At 40.2% G+C, this 21093-nt stretch overlaps 1 protein-coding gene across 3 annotated transcripts in view; it reads right to left on the reverse strand.

The window, feature by feature from the left end:
* Positions 1-990: 990 nt before the first annotated feature.
* The window catches only part of kif13bb (kinesin family member 13Bb), a 34915-nt gene continuing 14812 nt past the window's right edge, over positions 991-21093 (reverse strand). For all 3 annotated transcript variants that reach the window (XM_058378746.1, XM_058378744.1, XM_058378745.1), the window contains 34 exons: positions 20959-21093; positions 20708-20820; positions 19514-19625; positions 18752-18964; positions 18560-18670; positions 18322-18456; positions 17400-17530; positions 17154-17240; positions 16857-17032; positions 16546-16753; positions 15695-15857; positions 15427-15573; positions 14925-15074; positions 13761-13868; positions 13456-13632; positions 12767-12924; positions 12480-12612; positions 12277-12399; positions 12159-12188; positions 11526-11625; positions 11187-11313; positions 11036-11091; positions 8897-9015; positions 8261-8437; positions 7674-7766; positions 7313-7462; positions 7016-7093; positions 6858-6911; positions 5636-5729; positions 4850-4980; positions 4181-4243; positions 3942-4094; positions 2714-3677; positions 991-2301 (listed from right to left, as the gene is read on the reverse strand). In XM_058378746.1, coding sequence (XP_058234729.1) covers positions 2069-2301; positions 2714-3677; positions 3942-4094; positions 4181-4243; positions 4850-4980; positions 5636-5729; positions 6858-6911; positions 7016-7093; positions 7313-7462; positions 7674-7766; positions 8261-8437; positions 8897-9015; positions 11036-11091; positions 11187-11313; positions 11526-11625; positions 12159-12188; positions 12277-12399; positions 12480-12612; positions 12767-12924; positions 13456-13632; positions 13761-13868; positions 14925-15074; positions 15427-15573; positions 15695-15857; positions 16546-16753; positions 16857-17032; positions 17154-17240; positions 17400-17530; positions 18322-18456; positions 18560-18670; positions 18752-18964; positions 19514-19625; positions 20708-20820; positions 20959-21093 — 5202 coding nt within the window. In that variant the 3' untranslated portion in view covers positions 991-2068. The remainder of the gene's footprint in view (positions 2302-2713; positions 3678-3941; positions 4095-4180; positions 4244-4849; positions 4981-5635; positions 5730-6857; positions 6912-7015; positions 7094-7312; positions 7463-7673; positions 7767-8260; positions 8438-8896; positions 9016-11035; positions 11092-11186; positions 11314-11525; positions 11626-12158; positions 12189-12276; positions 12400-12479; positions 12613-12766; positions 12925-13455; positions 13633-13760; positions 13869-14924; positions 15075-15426; positions 15574-15694; positions 15858-16545; positions 16754-16856; positions 17033-17153; positions 17241-17399; positions 17531-18321; positions 18457-18559; positions 18671-18751; positions 18965-19513; positions 19626-20707; positions 20821-20958) is intronic.

Raw genomic sequence — 21093 nt, forward strand, 5'->3', positions numbered from 1 at the left:
GTCCTTTGTACAAATTCCTGTGTAAGCTGTTACTATAGAAACGCTAGCGTAATAGAACAAGCACAATATATGGACCTGTCATAAGGGGCTTGACCCCTTAGTTCCAGTGAAAGGAACTCTTAATGCTTCAGCATATCAAAACATGGGCAATTTCATGCTCCCAACTTTGTGGGAACGGTTCGGGGATGACCCCTTCCTGTTCCAACATGACTGCACACCAGTGTACAAAGCAAGGTCCATAAAGACATGGAGTGAGTTTGGTGTAGAGGAACTTAACTGGCCTGCACAGAGACCTGACTTCAACCTGATAGAACACGTTTGGGATGAATTAGAGCGGAGACTGAGCTAGACCAAAACTGGGATGTCTGCCTTTACATGCACATGAATGTAATATGGAGTTGAACTGCCCTTTGCAGCTATAACAGCTTCAACTCTTCTGGGAAGGCTTTCCACAAGGTTTAGGATTGTGTTTATGGGAATTTTTCACCTTTCCACTAGAAATGCATTTGTGAGGTCAGGCACTGATGCTGGACAAGGTCTGGCTCACAGTCTCCACTCTACTTCATCCCATAAGTGTTCTGTTGGGTTGAGGTCAGGACTCTGTGAAGTTCCTTCACACCAAACTCCATTCATGTCTTTATGGACCTTGCTTTGTGCACTGGTGCACAGTCATGTTGGAACAGGAAGGGGTCATCCCCAAACTGTTCCCATACAGTTGGGAGCATGAAATTGTCCAAAATGTCTTGGTATGCTGTAGCATTAAGAGTTCCTTTCACTGAAACTAAAGGGCCGAGCCCAACCCCTGAATTCAGTGATTTGGAGGGGTGTCCCAAAACCTTTGGCAATATGAGTATACCTTAATACTGTATAGCTTTGTTTTTTATCGTATACTCTGGCAGTTGAATTTTTATTCTTGCCAGAGTTCATCTGTAAATGAATAGTCCACGGTAATATCATGGCACACACTACAGATCAAGCTCTACAAACACAATCAGAAAGCAGGTTTCAGTTTTTAATTGTATGAAAGCATCAGTAGCGTTTTCAAAAATCAGAGATTTTTTTGTCCTCAGTTTACACAGTATAATATAAACCACATTGTGTGCTCTCATGGCATAATACTTCAAACACTATGATAAAGCTCTTCCCAGAAGCAGCTGTAACACACATACCCACACACACAACTCTTGTGTATATTTAGCATTTACATTTACACAGCCTCCAGATGCAATACATTCCGAGGCACATCTTTTCCTCTAATTAATTAACTCATATGTTTCTGGGCATAAAATATTCCTAAAAGTAAATACGATAAGGCACTTACCATAGATAAAACCCATCATAAATACTGAAGATTAAAACTGGTTATAAAATACAACTCTGTTGTTCAGTTGGAACGTGTCCGAAGGCTGGTGTTTGATCTGTAGCACTGTAACAGCGTAGTGTGTTTAAACATAATGTGCAAAGACTGTTGCTGGTAGCCATTAAACTGGAAGTCAGGAGGAAGTATAAAAGCTGTACTTCCAGGGACGAAAGCAAGAGTCACAAGTTGTTAATTAATTCCTGCATGTTGCTTTTTGTGAACAGCTCTGAACTCTGAAACAGCAAACTGTTCATGTAAATCAGATTGGTTTGTTCTTTGTTACTAAGCCCTAAGGAAGATTTGTTAATTTTTGTGTATAGAGTTTGTGTTAGAGGAAATACAGCTCTCATAAATTTCCCACAGCACTGAAGTTCTTCCAAGACAGGATGTTGCTCTTGCTCCTTTCTCCCAAAATAGATAGGAACTCTAGCTTTTGCTAAGCTTTTCGAAAAGTATTCCTTTTCATTAAGCTCATTGAAACATGTTTTCAGCTTTTTCTGTAACAGAGAAACCGGCTTTGTGTTCGAATCTCCCGGGACAAAGGAAGTTGTTCGCTTTTCATTAAGATTAATGGCCAGATTGATGCTTTTGTAGTTGCCCTTGAGGCATTTCAGCACAAAGACGAAGTGGTTATTAAGCTCTGTCAGTGAGAGATTATTTTTTTCATCTCTCGGGTCATTCCGGGTGTAGTTTATCAGAGCCTTTCATTCAAGAGTTCCAGGACTTCCTGTTCTCGCCTCGGCGTGCTCCTTCTCCCTTTGCCAGGGCGGTCAGAGCTGCTAAGTTTGGGTTCGACCCAGACAGGTTTTGCGAGCTCCGCTTCTGTCTCCGTCTTTTAGCCGTACCTGAAGCTCGAGACACTCGGTCCGGTCTCACCAGAACCCCATACCCTGGGTTACAGTGGAAGTAGTGACGACCTCCGACTGAACCGTCGTTCTTACCTGCAATGAAGATGAACTTGTTAAAAATGTATAGTGTGCACCGAACATGTGAGTCATGTTTAAATATCAAGCTCTCATGAATTAAAACACTTTCTTTAGATGAAGATTCATCACAAATAGAAGCTTAAAATTGTGTTTTGCAGGTTTTGACAGGAAGTAGTTCCTGTCAAAGATAAGATATATAGAGGAAGTACTGAGTCAATACCAGGAGTTTCAGGGTTAATGCAACTTTTTTGTGAAAAAGTGAAAATCAAGCATTTTTTAAAACCTCAAGCACCACATTTTTGGCTTATCCACAACTTTTAGCTTAAGAGTGCTGATCAGCAGGTCTTTTAAGAGGTAAAAATATGTACTTATACAACAAGTAATCACACAACCTTATAACCTTATAGTACACACAAAGACACGGTACCTGCTGGCACATCAAGCTCCACACCGACCCAGATCCCTTCTGCGAAGTCCGTTGGTCCGATGTAGCGCACTGTACCATTTTTGTTGCTGCCTACACTGACGTATTCATCCTCCTTCAGCCAGTCTGGCAGAGCTCCTTCCTCATGGCCTTCCTCTGTGTCAGACAGCATCTCCAGCTTCTCCAGAGGATCCACGTCTTCTTTATCCAACTCTTCCTCTGTCTCCTGAAGGATCCCTTTAAACGATTTCAGGCCTGAAGCCTTTATCTTCTGGATTTTGAATGGGTTTGATGTGGGTGGCTTTGTATGAAGAGCTTGTTCTTGTTTGACTAATGGTGCTGGTGAAGGTTTGGAGACAGGAAGTGGGTCAGAAATCTTTGTTTGGGATGAGGAGTGTGCTGCTTTGGGATGGAGGTCAGGATCAGGAGCTGAGGGTGGGGATTTCTGAGAACTAAGCTGACTACATGTCTGGATTTCAGCGAGTGGTAGATGTTCCTTTGGTTCGTCAGATGGTTCCTTTTCAAATAAATTCTCAGAAGTAGAGGAAGATGTAAGAGCAGATCTTTCTGAAGGTGGACTTTGGGATTTCTCACCAGAGATGACAGTTTCGTTTTTACTCTCTGGAGTAGTGGCATTGTCTTGGCTTTTATCTTCAGTCCTTGGCTGTTCAGCTCTTTTCTCTGGTTTAATCTGCATTTCTTTATCATCAACACCTTGCTCTGGTTCAATTCTTGGGGAGGGTTTGAGAGATTCTTGTGCTTCTGACTCTGAAGAAGGCACTAAATTCAGGTCTACATTTGAGACTAGCGTGTCTGAGAGAGTTGCAGTAGAGATGCTGGTGGAGACGTAGCCACTAGACTCTTCGCTAACCGGGCTGTGAGCCAAGTCTTCGCTTTCCGCCTGAACCAGAGGAAAAACCTCTACAAACTCAGGTGGGTTCTGTGCCTGGCTTTTTGTGAATGTGATCTACAAAGAGCATGTGATTCAGAGAGGATTATGGACGGCACCCAGGAAACAATACAGGATATTATGATAGAAGAATATAATTGATTATTTTCCAATAACAGCATGTTACAGTGTATGTTGTCCCACTTACACCACAACAATTTTCCAATCATTGAATCTGATCAGTTTATAGTTACAAAAGTATATTGATTGCCCCATTGTGTTTTCTTGCTTATTTATTGAGGCTGTTTTCAATGGAGACATGCTAAGTGAATATTTTGTTACCTGGGCATCAGGTGTATTCTCTGTAACAATGTCTGACGCTGCAGTAATTTGTGAAACTGGTGAAGGATGCACATCAGCCACAGTGAAGGATGAAGCTTCGGGTGCTGGTGAGACTGGATTTTGTTGCTGCATTGGTGTGGAGTTTACATGTTCCTAAAAAAAAAACCCAACATACATCTGACCTCAGGATTTACAAGTTCAAAAGTCAGTAAAAAATTTTTTGGATTGAATTAGCGTACCAGTTTAGGAGACCTGACGTCTTCTTGAGGAGTTGCACACTGTATTATGATGAGGGGGACATTCTGTAAGAGATTTAAGGAAGAGTTTTACATCAAGTATTAGCTAATCAGCCACCTAGACAGTGAACGGCAATGCAGAAGGAAGACACTGCATTGCCAAATACAAAAGCTCAGAATATGCACTCGACCTCCACCTGAGAGACAGAGAGAATGTGTGTGTACATGTGTAGGTGTGTGTGGCTATGTCCATGCCTGTCTGAGGAGGTCCAGCATGAGGGTGTTCTCCACAGCAAGAACTGTGTGCAGGCATTTCGTTGCAATGTACCTGTACTTTGCAATGACAAGGATCTATCTATCTATCTATCTATCTATCTATCTATCTATCTATCTATCTATCTATCTATCTATCTATCTATCTATCTATCTATCTATCTATCTATCTATCTATCTATCTATCTATCTATCTATCTATCTATCTATCTATCTATCATCGAAATTTGTCCTGAATATTAGTAATTGCTAGGAAGCAGCCTGAGCACAAGCTGCTACAGTGATGTGATGATGCTTAGGTTCATCTTCATCATGATAATAAAATGGTAAAAGGTTAGTCAGTTATTCCTAAATTTTGATTGATGCAAACAAGGCAAGTGCATGATGTTGAATACACACCTGTGGCTGTGAAAGAGGAGGAATATCTTTCTTCTCTTCTCTTTTAGGGAGCAGGGATTTGAGCATCTTGGGCACTGGAGAGACTAGAGCTTTAACTGGGGAGAAATAAGAGGTGGCCAGGCCTGAAATTCCTGGAGGAGACAAATGTGTAGAGAGAGATAGACAGGGCAATTTTATACGAATTAAATAAAAGACCAAACTCTGAAGGGATGCAATAACATTACATGTACTGCAGTGCTGTGGAATTCTTGAATCTGATTGGTTGGAATATTACATCTCATCATTGTACACTGTGTCGTGTTTTATTCCTTTCATATTAAGCACCAGAGGTAAGACTACCACAGGAAAAAAAGGTAAGCAATGTAATGGTGAATCAAAAAAAAAGGTGACAGGTTCTGTAGTGAACAGCTAGAGGTAAAGGAAGCAGTGTTTCACAGGATATTAGAACGGCACAATATATAGTTTGTTAATCACTACTTATACAGCATTTATATACAGCCGTATACTCATCACTAATCAAGCTGTAAACTCTAAACAATGGCTTATTACATGAATGAGTGAAATATGCAAATCCAATAAGATGGAAGAGGCAAATGTAAAAGAAAAAAAAAAAAAAAAAGACATGCAAATGAGTACAGCTTTTGGTGTCCAAAAGGATCTGGGATTTTCAGACTAGCTCTTTGACTAGCAATTACAGAATTGGAAGTCAATGCAGTACTGGATGATCAGTGAGCATTTTGCTTATATTGTGTACCCATAAATTAATATGTAGTCGGGGTACATTACCTGACTCTAGGTTGTGGGGCAGTTCAGTATGAGATGATGCATTTTTGAGTGAGGAATGTGACAGAGAAATATCCTGGTGTCTCTCCAAAGCAGCCTAGATATTTAAAGAAGTGTGAAAACATCTATATTAAAAAAAAAAATCAGTAGATTTAGGAAGCAATAAATCCAAATGAGGAACAAATCTGCTGGCTCTTGAATGAGAGAAGACATGGGAGCATAAAAGGGAAAAATCATAGAAGTTATAGTTATGTTTTCTCACCAAATACATCTCAGAGATCTAACACCGCGAATGTGTGAGAACTTGAACTGCAATACATTTTTGCAATCAAGTTTTGTACATTTACTTATTTGACCATTAAGCTACACACACTAATCCATAAAATTGAGATTTCTTATTCAGACCCTTTTAATAAATACTTTTTAGAAGCAAATTTAGTAGCATGTTTAGCTCTGAGTCTTTAGTTTGCAAACCCACATTTGTGCAGTTTCCCCTCTCACATTTTTCATGACGGGTCATCTCAAACTTAATCAGATTGGATGCCATCTTTTAATCTGCCATCTTCAGTTCTTTCTCAAGAATTCAAAGGGATTGAAATCCCTGAGCTTAGGCTGGGCCATTCAAGGACATCAGAGACAAAAGGACAGAGAAACAGCCCATAACATGATGCTGCCATCACCATGCATCTCCATTCAAATACTATTTCCAACTGATGAGCAGTATCTGGTTTTCTGATCGATGTCTAGACACAATCTGACCACAGAGGTCTAAAGAGAGTTTCTTGAACTTAATGCCATGGTTTTTGGTCTGAATTGCACCGTGAATTGTGGAGCTTAATAAAAGCTAAATAAAAGAATTCCATTATTAATTTAAAACAATACAAAATGCTGATACTTTTCATTATGGGTTATTGTGTGCAGATGTTGAATTTGTATAAAATATGCAAAAGGAGTCCAAATACTTCCTGAAAACACATTAAACCTTTTTTTCAGTATATATATTCTTATATTTATTTAAGATTATATAAGATCATGTTCAGTTTCAGTGATTCTGGATTTTTGGTAGTAACAAAATGGTGTATCCATGTTAAGATATCATTAGTTGAAAAAGAACTACATTTCTATTTATCCCTTGTGAATGTGTGTGATATAAATATTCTCTAATAACTTGTGAATATCCTCTGACTAGCTTCTGGATATCTCCCTCACTCCACCCTCCACTTACTTTATTCCCACCAGACTCATGGTTGCCAGAAAGATCTTGCCTGCTCCCAGACAACTAAAAATAGGGCACAAAACCGGTATTGTCAGTGGTTTTTCCTTTGTTGTTGTTTTTATTATTAAATTCCAGTCAATGTGTTCAGTTTTATAGTTCTTACTCACCCTGTGGACGTTGGGTGTGCTGAGACAGCGTCTCTGACTCTTCCCTTTGCTGGCAAGCTGCTCTTTCACTGCCACCTCCTGCACTCACAAACACACATATTTCAGTGAAGACAGGCTGCCAGATTAGTGATAACATGTCTGATCTAGACACACAGCTTCTCTTTTTACAAGCGCATTGTATTTTTTTGTATGACTTTACAATGCAAAATACAAAAGTGAGCTCAGAATATGCACTCGACCTCCACCTGAGAGAGAGAGAGAGAGAATGTGTGTGTACATGTGTGGCTATATCCATGCCTGTCTGAGGCGGTCCAGCATGAGGGAGTTCTCCACAGCAAGAACTGTGTGCAGGTATTTCTCTATCGCAGCCTCGCTGTCCTCTGCTTTTTTCCCTGTGCTGCTTGCAAGTCTGGCCAGCATCTCTCTGTCCTCCAGGCCCTGTGCATCCTAAAGACAAGTACACAGAATTGGATCAATAAATAAAGAGTTGATATTTAAAAAGATAAAAAGTAGTGCATCATTGGAAGTCTTATCAGTTGTTAGGAAGCCAATAATAACTATACATGCAGGATCATTCTGCTGTAAGCTGATATTATAATGCACCAAGGACTATGGCTTGAGGACTATAAAGACAAATGCAATAAGCTAGATGTAGTACCCCTGGGATGTTTGAGATGATCTCGAAGGTGACTCCGGTGCCAGGAATGTTGCTCCGCTGAGACATCCTCTTCAGCAAGCTTTTAGCAAATCCCTGTGGTAGATAGCAAAATGGTAGCATATTAGCATTCAAAGGCAACAGTAGAGGATTAATCTGCACTATGCATAATTTTATGCACATATAATTGAACTGTTTGAATCAACATCAGCTCTGTTGTGAACTCAGCTAATGCTACCCAATTTCCCATCTGACCGACACCAAAAGTCAGGCAATTCACAATACAAACTAAATATGGCTTAATGTACAGCGTGTCTAAGAAGTCAGGAACCACTGATAGTAAGACAATATGTATTAAATGTTGTATTTCTATGCGCTACATGTTCTCAGCTAGTGAACTGCAAATTTTTGCTTAGCATATTCTCAATGGTCAAACACTCTATATTAAAATATGATGCATTCAAATATACAATGTGATGTATAAGCCATTATTAATTACCTATACAAAGCAGTCCATGGCATGTGCACATGCATCACTCCAACAGAGCAAAATAAAATCTGAAATGTGTGTATTGTGGCATGTGTCTGACCTGTCGAGCAGTAAGATTGACGCCGACACGTTTGCGCAGTATCAGCTGCATCTGCGCCGGGTGGCTGAGGAGCACAGCAACCCGCACAGTCAGATACACACATTGCTCTGGCCCTCCACCTCGATTCAGCTCTGCACAATCATGCACTGTGCAGTCCCACGAAGCCTCGGCTTTCACCTGATCACACACACGTACAGTGAATTGTGTTGTCCAGATTTGTACATTTATCAAACTATACAATATATGAAACAAAAAAGGAAAATAATGGGATGGACAAAATAATTGGAACACAATTTGATAGATAGATATTGTAGAACTGAATCCAAATACACTATTACTATTATTCACTGATTCATATTTTTTATTAAAGCTAATGGGTTCAAAGTATGGATACTAATAAAAGAAGCAGGATTGCCTCTCTTTCTTTCTTTCTTTCTTTCTTTCTTTCTTTCGGAAGGTAATCAATAATACTGATTTGAAGGTGTTTAGCACTAAATGGGAACAGATAGTGACATTGTGTTACAACCCAAAGACAGATAGTTGTCTGTCATACAGAGTTTTGTATTGATTGTATTGTTTTGTGCATTGATTAAACTAAAGAGCAATTCACCATATCGGCTTTTTTTCAGTCCTTACCTTGGAGTCATGGTGCTTTACGATCTGCAGCTCAAAGAAATCGTCCTCATCCTCTCTGCTCAGGGCAGCATCCATACCTGCAGCCAGTGGAGTCAAGAGACCATCATGAAGATCTTCAGCTGTGGACAAGAGAGGCAAATTATTTAGACTGTTTTCTGAATTCAAGAACTCTAGTCTTGCCTTTGAAAGTGTGCTGTCTTTCAGTGAGGTACAAGTATTCCACACAGGTAAAGACATACAGTAAGAAAGATGATGGGGATAAAGACATAAAATGGCATAGTATCAACTATCAGACTCACTTCCACAACAGATTGTATAAAACCCTTATTTCTGTACATTTTGAGCCGAATCAAGATACTAAACTGAAGCTAAAACCTGTTTGGAAAAACTCATTAAGCTAAACATTGCATGTTGTAGTTCCTGTACAAACCTCAAAAACATGTCTTGGCCAATCAATTACATTTGCAGCTCAAGTATTTCTTTAAAATCACCAGATACTGACTCCATCAGTACAATCATTTAAGTAAACGCTTTAATCCTGGAAACACTGGGAGTGGGTCGGCAGTCAATTGCACACAAATTTACACACTTGTTCATACACTATATTGCCAAAAGTATTCGCTCACCCATCCAAATAATCAGAATCAGGTGTTCCAATCACTTCCATGGCCACAGGTGTATAAAATCAAGCACCTAGGCATGCAGACTGTTTTTACAAACATTTGTGAAAGAATGGGTCGCTCTCAGGAGCTCAGTGAATTCCAGCGTGGAACTGTGATAGGATGCCACCTGTGCAACAAATCCAGTCGTGAAATTTCCTCGCTCCTAAATATTCCACAGTCAACTGTCAGCTGTATTATAAGAACGTGGAAGTGTTTGGGAACGACAGCAACTCAGCCACGAAGTGGTAGGCCACGTAAACTGACGGAGCGGGGTCAGCGGATGCTGAGGCGCATAGTGCGAAGAGGTCGCCAACTTTCTGCAGAGTCAATCGCTACAGACCTCCAAACTTCATGTGGCCTTCAGTTTAGCTCAAGAACAGTGCGCAGAGAGCTTCATGGAATGGGTTTCCATGGCCGAGCAGCTGCATCCAAGCCATACATCACCAAGTGCAATGCAAAGCGTCGGATGCAGTGGTGTAAAGCACGCCGCCACCAGACTCTAGAGCAGTGGAGACGCGTTCTCTGGAGTGACAAATCGCGCTTCTCCATCTGGCAATCTGATGGACGAGTCTGGGTTTGGCGGTTGCCAGGAGAACGGTACTTGTCTGACTGCATTGTGCCAAGTGTAAAGTTTGGTGGAGGGGGGATTATGGTGTGGGGTTGTTTTTCAGGAGCTGGGCTTGGCCCCTTAGTTCCAGTGAAAGGAACTCTGAATGCTTCAGCATACCAAGACATTTTGGACAATTCCATGCTCCCAACTTTGTGGGAACAGTTTGGAGCTGGCCCCTTCCTCTTCCAACATGACTGTGCACCAGTGCACAAAGCAAGGTCCATAAAGACATGGATGACAGAGTCTGGTGTGGATGAACTTGACTGGCCTGCACAGAGTCCTGACCTCAACCCGATAGAACACCTTTGGGATGAATTAGAGCGGAGACTGAGAGCCAGGCCTTCTCGTCCAACATCAGTGTGTGACCTCACAAATGCGCTTCTGGAAGAATGGTCAAAAATTCCCATAAACACACTCCTAAACCTTGTGGACAGCCTTCCCAGAAGAGTTGAAGCTGTTATAGCTGCAAAGGGTGGACCAACGTCATATTGAACCCTATGGATTAGGAATGGGATGTCACTTAAGTTCATATGCGAGTCAAGGCAGGTGAGCGAATACTTTTGGCAATATAGTGTATCTACAGGCAATTTAAAGCCGCCATCCAATTACTAGGATGTTTTTTGGTGAAGTAGGAGGGAACCAGTGAAACCACATGCACAACACTGCCTTGAATCTAGTCAGATTGATCTAGCATTTCCTATTATAGGATTAGAATAAACCAAATATATGATTACTACATGTATTTCTGGACATTCTTTACTAATTGCAAACATGACATAGTCTTGCTATAATGGGAGCTAATTCTAGAAAAAAACATCCTTTTTAGAGCAATTTAGAGCAATTGTGTTTAAGTGAAGCAGAACTCACCGGTAAGGTTTAGGAAGATGACAGGGATGTGTGTCTCCATTCCCGGTACTGGAACCCTGCAGAGAAAAAAGAAATCCTGGTCAAAGTGACCTGACAGCTGGTCTTTTAAAAAGTATAAAAAGAGAGGCTTGGGGTAATTAAAGTTCCTCACCATTGAGCAGGAGCTCCAGGAATACCGCTGCCAGCAGGAGGCAGTAACACTGCGTTCCGCTCCTCTGTCAGAGTGAGACGACACTCCAACAGCTGCGACTCCCTCTCCACATCTTCCTCAGATTTATCTACAGAAGAGAATGCAGAAGACAGATGCAGGGATTAGATTAGATGAATGAGTTAACAGACACAAAAAAAAAGAGAGATCCATCACTTTAGACATGAATTTCTCAAACATGAACTAAAAGCACTAAACATGTCTTTGGCTCACAGGCAACGTTCAGCCTAAGGGGAATGTTGTGTACATTATTTTATGGGCAAGCCTTTACTGCAGTCTCACCTGGCTTACTGACGAGATCTTGGAGCTGTTGGTCCAGGTTTTCTTGTCTCTGAGTGAGGGCAGCAAGCCACTGTGCCTTCAGACGCTCCAAATCCCTCTCCTACGCAAACACATGCACACAACACATACCATATGCTTCAGAGAAAAGTATTCATACCTCTTCAGAAAGGCTCCAATCTTAAAGATACATCTTCCTGTATCAGAAACTTAAAGCAGAGACGCTAGATATTTCTTTGAAAGATGCTAAGCATCTCACATTCACTATTAACAAGTTACACACTTGTTTATCTATTAATTTAGAGCATCTGGCTTAGAAGCCTCTGTGTAAGAACATTAATATAAACCTTACCCCAGGAACTCCTGATAGATAGATGTTTTTACTAGAAATTATATGATGGGATTATCAGGTTGCCCACAAGGTGTGCCACAAAGCTTTGTTCTAAGCTCCTTAGTGTTCTGTTTATATACAGCCTCTTGAACACCTGCGGTACTGTCCAAAACAAGGACCATTAACTGTAGTGGATTCTAAATGGAACAGCTTTCATCTAAATTTATAATATTTCCTACGTCTACACAGCCTCATCCCAAAAGAAATGCACTGTTATTTTGAGCTCCACTCCAATTCAGACTCGCCTGATAGCTGTCGAGGTCGCTGTCTCCCACCTGCGGAGACAGAAGCAGTGTGTTAGTGATAAACAGCTGGTTTGTGTATATGAGACAAACGTGTGGTCAGTGTGTGACAGCAGCTCACCCGTGGAATCGACTGCACCTCAACGTTACCCACGTGAACACTGAGCACACACTCAGCCATCAGGGGCATGGTGCCGGAATCCAGCACTGATCGAACCTCCACCTGAATTCGTCGTGACTGACCCTGCATACACAGATATACAGTTCATGTGCACATATTTACGTACACACACACACACAATGCAAATTATTGAGCAGACGTACCTGTCTGAGCTGAAACACTCCTCCTGTGCGCACCTCTTTAGCAGGTGTCACCTCCACAGGAACAAACTCTCCCGTCTCGTTCAGCTCTAACACCTGTACCCAGAGCTCTAGTCTCTTCATCACCTCACTCCATCTGAGACAGGACACAGTAACACCATGACTGACTGCTTCCTCATTTATAGAAGAAATTAAAAAGTTTATATTTGAGTATCAGTATTCTTAATCATACTTAAGTTTAATTAGTTTTTATTGCCGTAACAATACTACTAATGATTGTTCTGGTATACTTCTCTCTGAGTGAGCGAGTCTTGTCCCGAATCACCCCCACGTCCCAGAGTGCTAGATTTCGGCGCGGGTTTGCCACTTTGTGCCCGTAAACCTCTATAGCCACAGCACCGTCAGCCAGGAAGTCCATTAGATCTTCAGTTACTGTCACTTCCAGATCCTAAAGGGACATGAGGCAAATCTGAAATATACTGCAATCTGAATTGTTTAAAAAAAAAAAAAAAAAAAATACTTGTCATATATAAGTGTTCACAATATTATTCAATTTCATATCTATAATGAATTTTGTGAACCAAAAATGTGACTATAATCCTTGCTTGGCGTAACTTTCATTTGAAAATTACACAAACATATTTGTATTTTATCCAGTGTTTAAATGCACACCAGGTCTTTTTCCCCCACAATCACAGGACACAAAACGGAGAATACACTGGATATCTTAATCATTTTATAGTTTCTGTTGTCTTATCTGAGCCTGATAGAGGTCTAATCCCTCTGGTTAGTAATTTGTATGTCTCATATACCTTTTAAATATTATTCAAAAGGTAAGGACGCTATTAAAGAAAAACTAATTCACAAATTTGAACTTGCTATGACCGTAATTCTGTGTGGATTGGTTCCAAAAATCTCATCAGCTCAGGGATTTGAAGCCTGTGCATGCTACGAGATGCAACTAGCTGCTAGTACTGACCTTACAGCTGTCGAAGGGCACGCTGCAGTGCGGCTCTTTGCTGTTCGTGGTAGACTGTGTGAACAGATTGACCTCGGGAGCTATGAACACAGGCTCCTCCTGTCCCCAGAAATCATACTGACAAAACACAAAATTTGAGAGGTTCTGCGGCAGCCCGGTGGCCTGAGACACCTTAATCTGAAACACAGCAGAGAGAAAAGCCATGGTCTATGTAAGTGCTGAACAAATATTACCGATATAAACATACATACGTATATGTATGTATTTTCTGGTATATTCTGTTTACAGTCTATGAAGTTACATACCTTACAGACTAGTTTGCGTTCATGTGCATCAGTCTCCTCTTTTCCTCCTGTCCCTGTTCCCAAAGTTCCATGCACTCTTTCCACCTCTATGTGCAGACGCCCTGAGACCTAAACACATGCAAATACAAATGACGTATGGAAATGCATAAACACAAAATCCAGATAGATTAAAAATATGTAGTATTAGCTCATAAACAAATCTCATTATTGCTAGTGGTCTGTTGCTTCATGAAATATTCTGTTTTGTTTGCGACATTGCATTGATATACATATGGTTGTTGTCCATTTCTCTCTATATAAGTCTCTAAAAACTTACAAATGTTTATAATTTAAGTGCTGAATTATTAAAAAAATGGTTTGCTGGATATTACATAGTAGATCTCCAAGAGGAAGGTAAGGCACTGTCGATATGATCATTAATTAATCAGTAGCTATTATAAAAGAGCGATTGCTAACTAGTTAATAGAGAAATTTATGACTCAGTAATTACTGCTTAAGATTCAGTTAATTACTGATCACTGAAAAATAATTACTAATTAATTATTTAGTTGATAGTGAACTCCTTCTAACAATTACTGCTGTTAATGAACTACTCATTCATTCCTGTTCTTGTAGTTCCTGCAATTACCTTTGAACAGCATTATAAAGTGTTACCATGAATATATTATTTTAATACAGAGTTTATGATTTTACGCAGCAGTGATTATGGTTATTTGCTTATTAAAGAACGAGACACAGACTTTTTATACATTTATAGTTACATTTCCCGTGGTAGAACTTTAGCCAGACATGTTAGTTCCCTTAATCACTTAGAATATAATAGCAATAAATTTTCTTTGCCTCACCAGTGTCTCTTTTTTCTTTCTCTTTTAAAGTTAATAAAACAAAAAAATGCAGTTTGTCAGGTTAGTGATAAACTGCAAAGGACAAAGTATTCTGCCTTGAAGACTTTCCCAGGGAAAAAGCTTTCCCTCAGTTTGGTGTATACACCCAAATGCTTTGATTATACGCTTTTAACAATTATATTCTTATTGTTGAATTATGTGTTGTTTTGAGCTGGTACTGTACAGTCAGAAGTATTGTCATGACCAACCTGAAACAAGAATTCAACAGTGCTATGATACAATTAATTTTAACCTTGAATTTGTTTTATTATTCACCCACCTCCCCTTTCTGGTTAATGATGGGAACAGCATACTGCAGCTTAACGTCATAGAAGAGACAGGACAGGAAGACGTTAGCCACTCCAATCAGACTGTGATTCTCCTGTTCGTCAAAGAATGGGTCGGCCCGTTTGAAGTACGAACGCATGAGCTGTAGTGGGGAAAAGTAAAAGGCAAGAGGGTTAAAGAGCTCATGCTTCTGCTCATACAGTATACTTCTAAACCTGCAGAAATGCTCAGGGTCAAATGCTTCTATTAGATCCTTTTCATAGACTAGTACGATTTACCATTTTGAATTCAGCTCAATTACTGTCTGATTTGAATTTCTAAGTGAAGCAGTCAACCACTAGGTTCCACACAGATAAAGATTAGCCATGTAGGTCTACTGTTGAGTTAAGAATAAACTTTCAACACCTTCAATTAGAGTTCAATTCTCCCCTACAGGATTTTTGTGTATATATGGTGTGTGTAAGTGTTGAGCAGAGATTTAAATTCTGTCCTACAGGATTGTCCTCATCGAAATCCTTCCACTCCTGGTAGAGCTCTCTCATGTCCACTAGTCTGTTCTCCATCTTCTCCAATGACCAGATCTGCTTCCCTTTCCCTTTCCGTCTCACCTCTACTGCTGGCTCACTCAACACCGCGTCTCTCTGCAACATATACACACACACACACACACAACAAATACATTGCTTAAAAGAAAACAAATTTTGTCATTCAAAAATTCCTTCCCCCTCTCTCTCTGAAACACACACAACACAGACTCCTGACCTTGCGGTTGGCATTAAGGTTGGCTGCGGGGATCTGTAGTGTGATGGTGTAGTCGGTTTTCTTGCTGAGTTCCTCGGCTATGAAGGCGGCTTCCTGCACCATCAGATTCACTCTCACTATCTGCTCCCTGAGCTTCCGGAGACTCCGGGCCAAAACTTCCTCCCTGACACACACACACACACAGCATATCTGACATGAGGTAGAGTACACAATCAGGTCCAAAAACTTGAGCTTATAGTAATCATTAGTTTAATATGAGATATTAGAGCAAAGATTTCTGAAAAATACCCAACAATAAATCTCTTAAATTAAGTGTGTTTCATAACTAATAAAATCAAGACTGTTACAAGTTGACTCAGATATTTCTATCTGACCTAGTGTGCTCTTTTATGCTATCTGGTAGAACATAGACGTTGCACATGCTACTACTGGAACTGGCCTGCATACATAAAACAAATCACTCCTGATCTGCTCATTGTGGCTACACCAACAGGTTTAAGTAAAACTGCCTTAAATCTAAATAGCTTTTAAGCTAAAAGCAATTAAGCAATTAAGCAAAAAAAGGACTGGGTACAGCTGAACCATCCAATTTATGGTAAATACAAGTTAATGGCTCAGACATGCTACCTTTTTCAAATACATGTTTATTTAGTCTTATTTTTGTTTCATTTATAGTGATTTAAAATGTGTAGATTCTAGAAAATAAAAGGACCTTTACCTCACTGACTACCTTTGGGATGAACTGTAACACTACACTGTACGACAAATCCAGAAGCAATTATTATCAGTGATTAAAGATACAGAGCTGAACTTTACAAGAAGGTATAAGATGCTGTGTATTGATGGTTCACCTCTCCTCGCTGCCATGCCATTGATGGCTCTGTAATTTTGGAGATGATGATGGGGGAATCGCAACCTCACTGCCTCTCTGTTGAGGACTCAGACGTCTGCGCAGCCGCTGCAGCTCCTCCTCATACAGAAGGCGTTGACGCTCCAGAGCCGAACGCTTCTCCTCCTCATGCCTGCGCTCCAGAGCCTGAAGAACAGACTGCATCGGGTCTGAGAGAGAGAGAGAAACAGAGAGATGACAGTTTAATTATATTTCTTAAACACTATTTACACTGGCTCAATTTGTTTCCTTATCCTCCATTATAGCTCTCACCATCACCCAGGCCTTTCATCATGAGCTCAGCCTGAGCGTATTCGTAGTTGAAGCTGGCCTCACTCGACCCCTGGCTCAATCGGTCCAAATCCACATCCAGCTGCTCCACACTTAGAGCCTTCTTCACTCCTCCTTCTTCAACTTCAGCACGGGAACGAGGCTTTGGTAAGCTGATCCTGAGAGATGGGTGATAAAAGAGATGTGAGGTGAGTATTATGGACACAGTATTATGACTGGTACTACAAATCTGAAAGATTTATCAAGGAATAGATTTTATTATACAAAAATCATCCAGACCTGAAAAAGTGGTTGTTTCCCCACAGGATGCGGTCACCATGGTGCAGCTGGGCTGGGGCCGATATCGCAGAGCCGTTCACATAAGTACTACAGAAACATATGTGCATATACAACACACCATATTAACAACACACTATAAACACACTCCATTAATAATATATTGCCAAAAGTGGCCAGTAGTAGTAACCAAAAGGGTGTGAGATTAAATCGAAGCAATTATATATAATGAATTGTACAGATGAGTACCGTGCATTCCTCTTTGGTGTGATTATCACTCCTGAGTCAGGCTTGATGTCAATCACACAGTGCTGAGGCTGAATGGCCATGCCGCACAGCTGGATGTCCTGAGAGTCAGCTGAACCGACCAGTGTGTGATCCTTCATAGACACACACATACACAGACAAACACATCCAGAGAGACACAGACAAAATTAGGCCACATAATATAATCAAGGTTGATTAAAAAATGAGGGTTTTTAAATAACAGGGGTTGGCAAAATCTAGCCTGGCAGGAAAATCCCATATAAGCTAATTAGCTAATTAGTCAGGCTTCTAATGTAACAGCCTAGTTAATGAGACACAACATACTACAATATTAAGACAGCTCCTGATATTCTAAACTCTAATTTACTGCTTTATTAACTCAGTTAATCTTACTGATTAATGACCAAACAGTCCTTAAAGCAAAATCCACAGATATTGTTCTTAATTATTCAGTTTCCTTAGCAGATGATCATGTGCCCTGATCACAAATTATAGGTTTGATATAAAGAACTTCTAATACAGCCACTGAGATTAAGAAACAGTAAGCTCCAAAGTCAGTTCTGCGCTTGAAATTACTAAAATTACTAACAATCTTGTAATTAGATCAGAATATTTTCCCTTTATATTTGGTCATTTGCTACTTTCAACCCACTAACTAACTATCCCCATGGCAACCTGTTTACCATGATAACATGCATATGCCCCTAGTAGTATGTCCTAACAACCAGTGACTTAGTTCATCCCTCTGTGTGTGTATCCACCACTTTCAGCCACTAGGACCTGTTATATCTTTAATTGGTAAAGAATTATATTCTTGTTTGACCAATCTAATAAAATGTGAAGTGATACTTAAACTTCAAAACATTTTCCATAACTTGTAAATGCATCAATAATAACTCCTCACCTTTAAATAGTAGACGAGGAGCTCATTGAGGGCAGGATCTGCATTGAGGTTCACTAGAAATGACTTATCCTCCACCATCCTGATACCTGAACACTGGAGAGAGATTCCTAAACTCTCCAGCTGCCTCTGTCTCTCCTGCCAGAGAGAGAGAGAGAGAGAGAGAGAGAGAGAGAGAGAGAGAGATCATCTTCGTGTCTCCTTCCTGCATAAAGGTAGTGTGGTCTTGTCCTTGTTCTACCTGTGCGATCTCTTCAGTCTTTCTGAGCTTCTCCTCCCATGTGATCGTCCTCTCCCTGATCAACTTCTCGGACTCCTCCAGCCTCTCCTTCAGTTCCTGGGATTTCATTGACTGGCAAAGCACAAAAACACACTATAGTTTCCTGTGCAGACAACAAGCATTTAGAGATCCACCAATGTCAGACTGAGTTACCTCAGCCTGGGTGAGCTGCTCTCGGAGTTTCTCCACTTCCTCCCTGAGCTCGCGGATGATCCTGGCATTGGGGTCCTCATTGATAACAGCGTGGTTAACAATGCTCTTGGCCCGATCGGCGTAGCGTAGTGTGGACAGTGTCTCGTCGTAGTTATCGGCAGCCGGACTAACAGTTGCTATCATGGCGGTGCGACTGTTTCCTCCCAGGCTATCCTGTTAAGTTGAAGACAGGAGTAGGGAGAGGAGGGAGAGGAGAAGAAGAAAACAGGGAATGAGAAAAAAGGAAAAAAAGGCCAGCAGTGTCAAATACAGAATAATAAGTAATATAAATTAAAATTAGGTTGAAAATTTTGAAATTAAAAGTAAAATATTCCAAAATAATTCCAATATTTATTCAGGTAAGTTCAGACTTTCTATACAGGTAGATGAGTAGATTGATAAAATATGAATGAGAAAAAGGCACACATTGAAATTAATCTAATTGGAGTCTAGTATATTGCTAATATATGACTGTGTGAGCAGGCGTCCTTTGACAAAGATCCAAAGTCAGTTGTAGTTGTAGTAAGTTGTAGTTGCAGCAAACACATGGTTTGCATTAAAATAAAACCTAACTGGAATCTAGCCAATAGTTCTAGTTGAAAAAACACAATCATTGCAAATGTATTTTAATGAAACAGCACTTTATCCAGCACACCCTGATATTTTGTAGTTAGAATTTAATCTGTGAAAGCACTGAAGCAGAGATGAGGGTGTGATCTGTACCTTTAGCAGCCATGTGAGTACAGAGTCTCTGTAGGGCACAAATTTATTCCGGGATTTTCCAGTTCCCTGATCGGCCAGCGCTGAGATCACCAGGCCGAGAGTGGTGAGAGATCTTTAAAAAGAAAAACACACACACATACAAACTACCATGAGTCATCACCAGTGCCATCCATGAGAAAGAAACTGGCATAGAAATAGATAGACGCAGAGGTGAAAGGAGTCTTCTTCAGATTTTTTCCATCAACTCACACATTATACAAATTTTCCACTGATTTTGGTCAATCCCTTGATGAAAATACATTTCTTCTTCTTCTGACTCACACACACACACACACACACACACACACACACACACACACACTACTACTCACCCATTATAGACACTGACTGACAAATTACTTTAGCTAAAATCTTCTGCTCCTACTACATCCTGAAAAATTCTCTCACCAATTTTCTCACAAATACCGGATTTAAATACCGACAAATGCTATAATTTTATAGTGGAAATATTCATAACCACTAAACGTGTTCGATAAACAGGGTTTTACTGTTATAAACAACTCAAATGAACAACATAAACAGAAATACATCTAAATTGGTCTTGAAATCTCAAGAATCCGAGCATTTCCACAGTCGCTCATAAGTGAGGACATAAACTAACTGCATTCACACCACTGATGAAAAAAAATTATTATTTTTATTATAATTAAAATATTTTATGTTTCTACCTGAAATTTAAGCTTCAGTTCATTTTCATTGTTTTTTATGTGTAGATAACGGAAAAAAAGTGGCATAGAAAAAAGTTCATAGGCAATATTTATACTTTGTTGTTGTTTTTTTTTTTTTTTTATTTTGACTTCAGATACTTTGGATGTTCTTCCTTGTTTAGATACACTGTACTCTCTAAAAATATAAATATAGAGATTTTCCATATCATGTATAACCTTATTTTTATTATTTTAATTTTATTTTCACTTTAGCATAGTTTTCATATCAACCCTTTCTTGTGGTTTGATTATACCCAGTACCCTAAAAACATTTTGCTGCATGAGACTTTAATGGTGATTTATTTAATGCTGATGTGTCTGTGAAACCTTAACACCAGCCAAATTCTTCATCTGTCAGGTCCCATGTCACACATTCACACACACACACACACACACACACACATAAATAAATCCATCCAGCACTAACTTGTTGATGTTGCTGCCCTCTTTGAGTCTCTCTCCCGAGGCTCCGGTTTTAACCGCTCGCTCACTACCGGCCAGATCCACCAGACTCAACTTACTCACCTTCTCTCCACTCGTCTACATACAAAACAAAATAAAAACAACCCCAGGCCATTTAGATTTTATATCTTTATAAGTACACAACAGTAATGCTCTTTAAGTAAGGATCTTTATAAGTACAGAGTGAGGTAGTGTGTGTGTGTGTGTGTGTGTCACCCCAGACTGCAGGTCCCACATCGTGTGTGTGAGGACGACGTTAAAGACGGCGTGGGAGCGGCTGCTCTCCTCGTTCATGTTGGTGGCGGCCACAGTGCGTGACTTGTTCCCCTCTGACATCAGAGACTCGATGTC

Source organism: Hemibagrus wyckioides, linkage group LG25 (assembly GCF_019097595.1).
Source record: "Hemibagrus wyckioides isolate EC202008001 linkage group LG25, SWU_Hwy_1.0, whole genome shotgun sequence".
Classification (NCBI taxonomy): Eukaryota; Metazoa; Chordata; class Actinopteri; order Siluriformes; family Bagridae; genus Hemibagrus; species Hemibagrus wyckioides.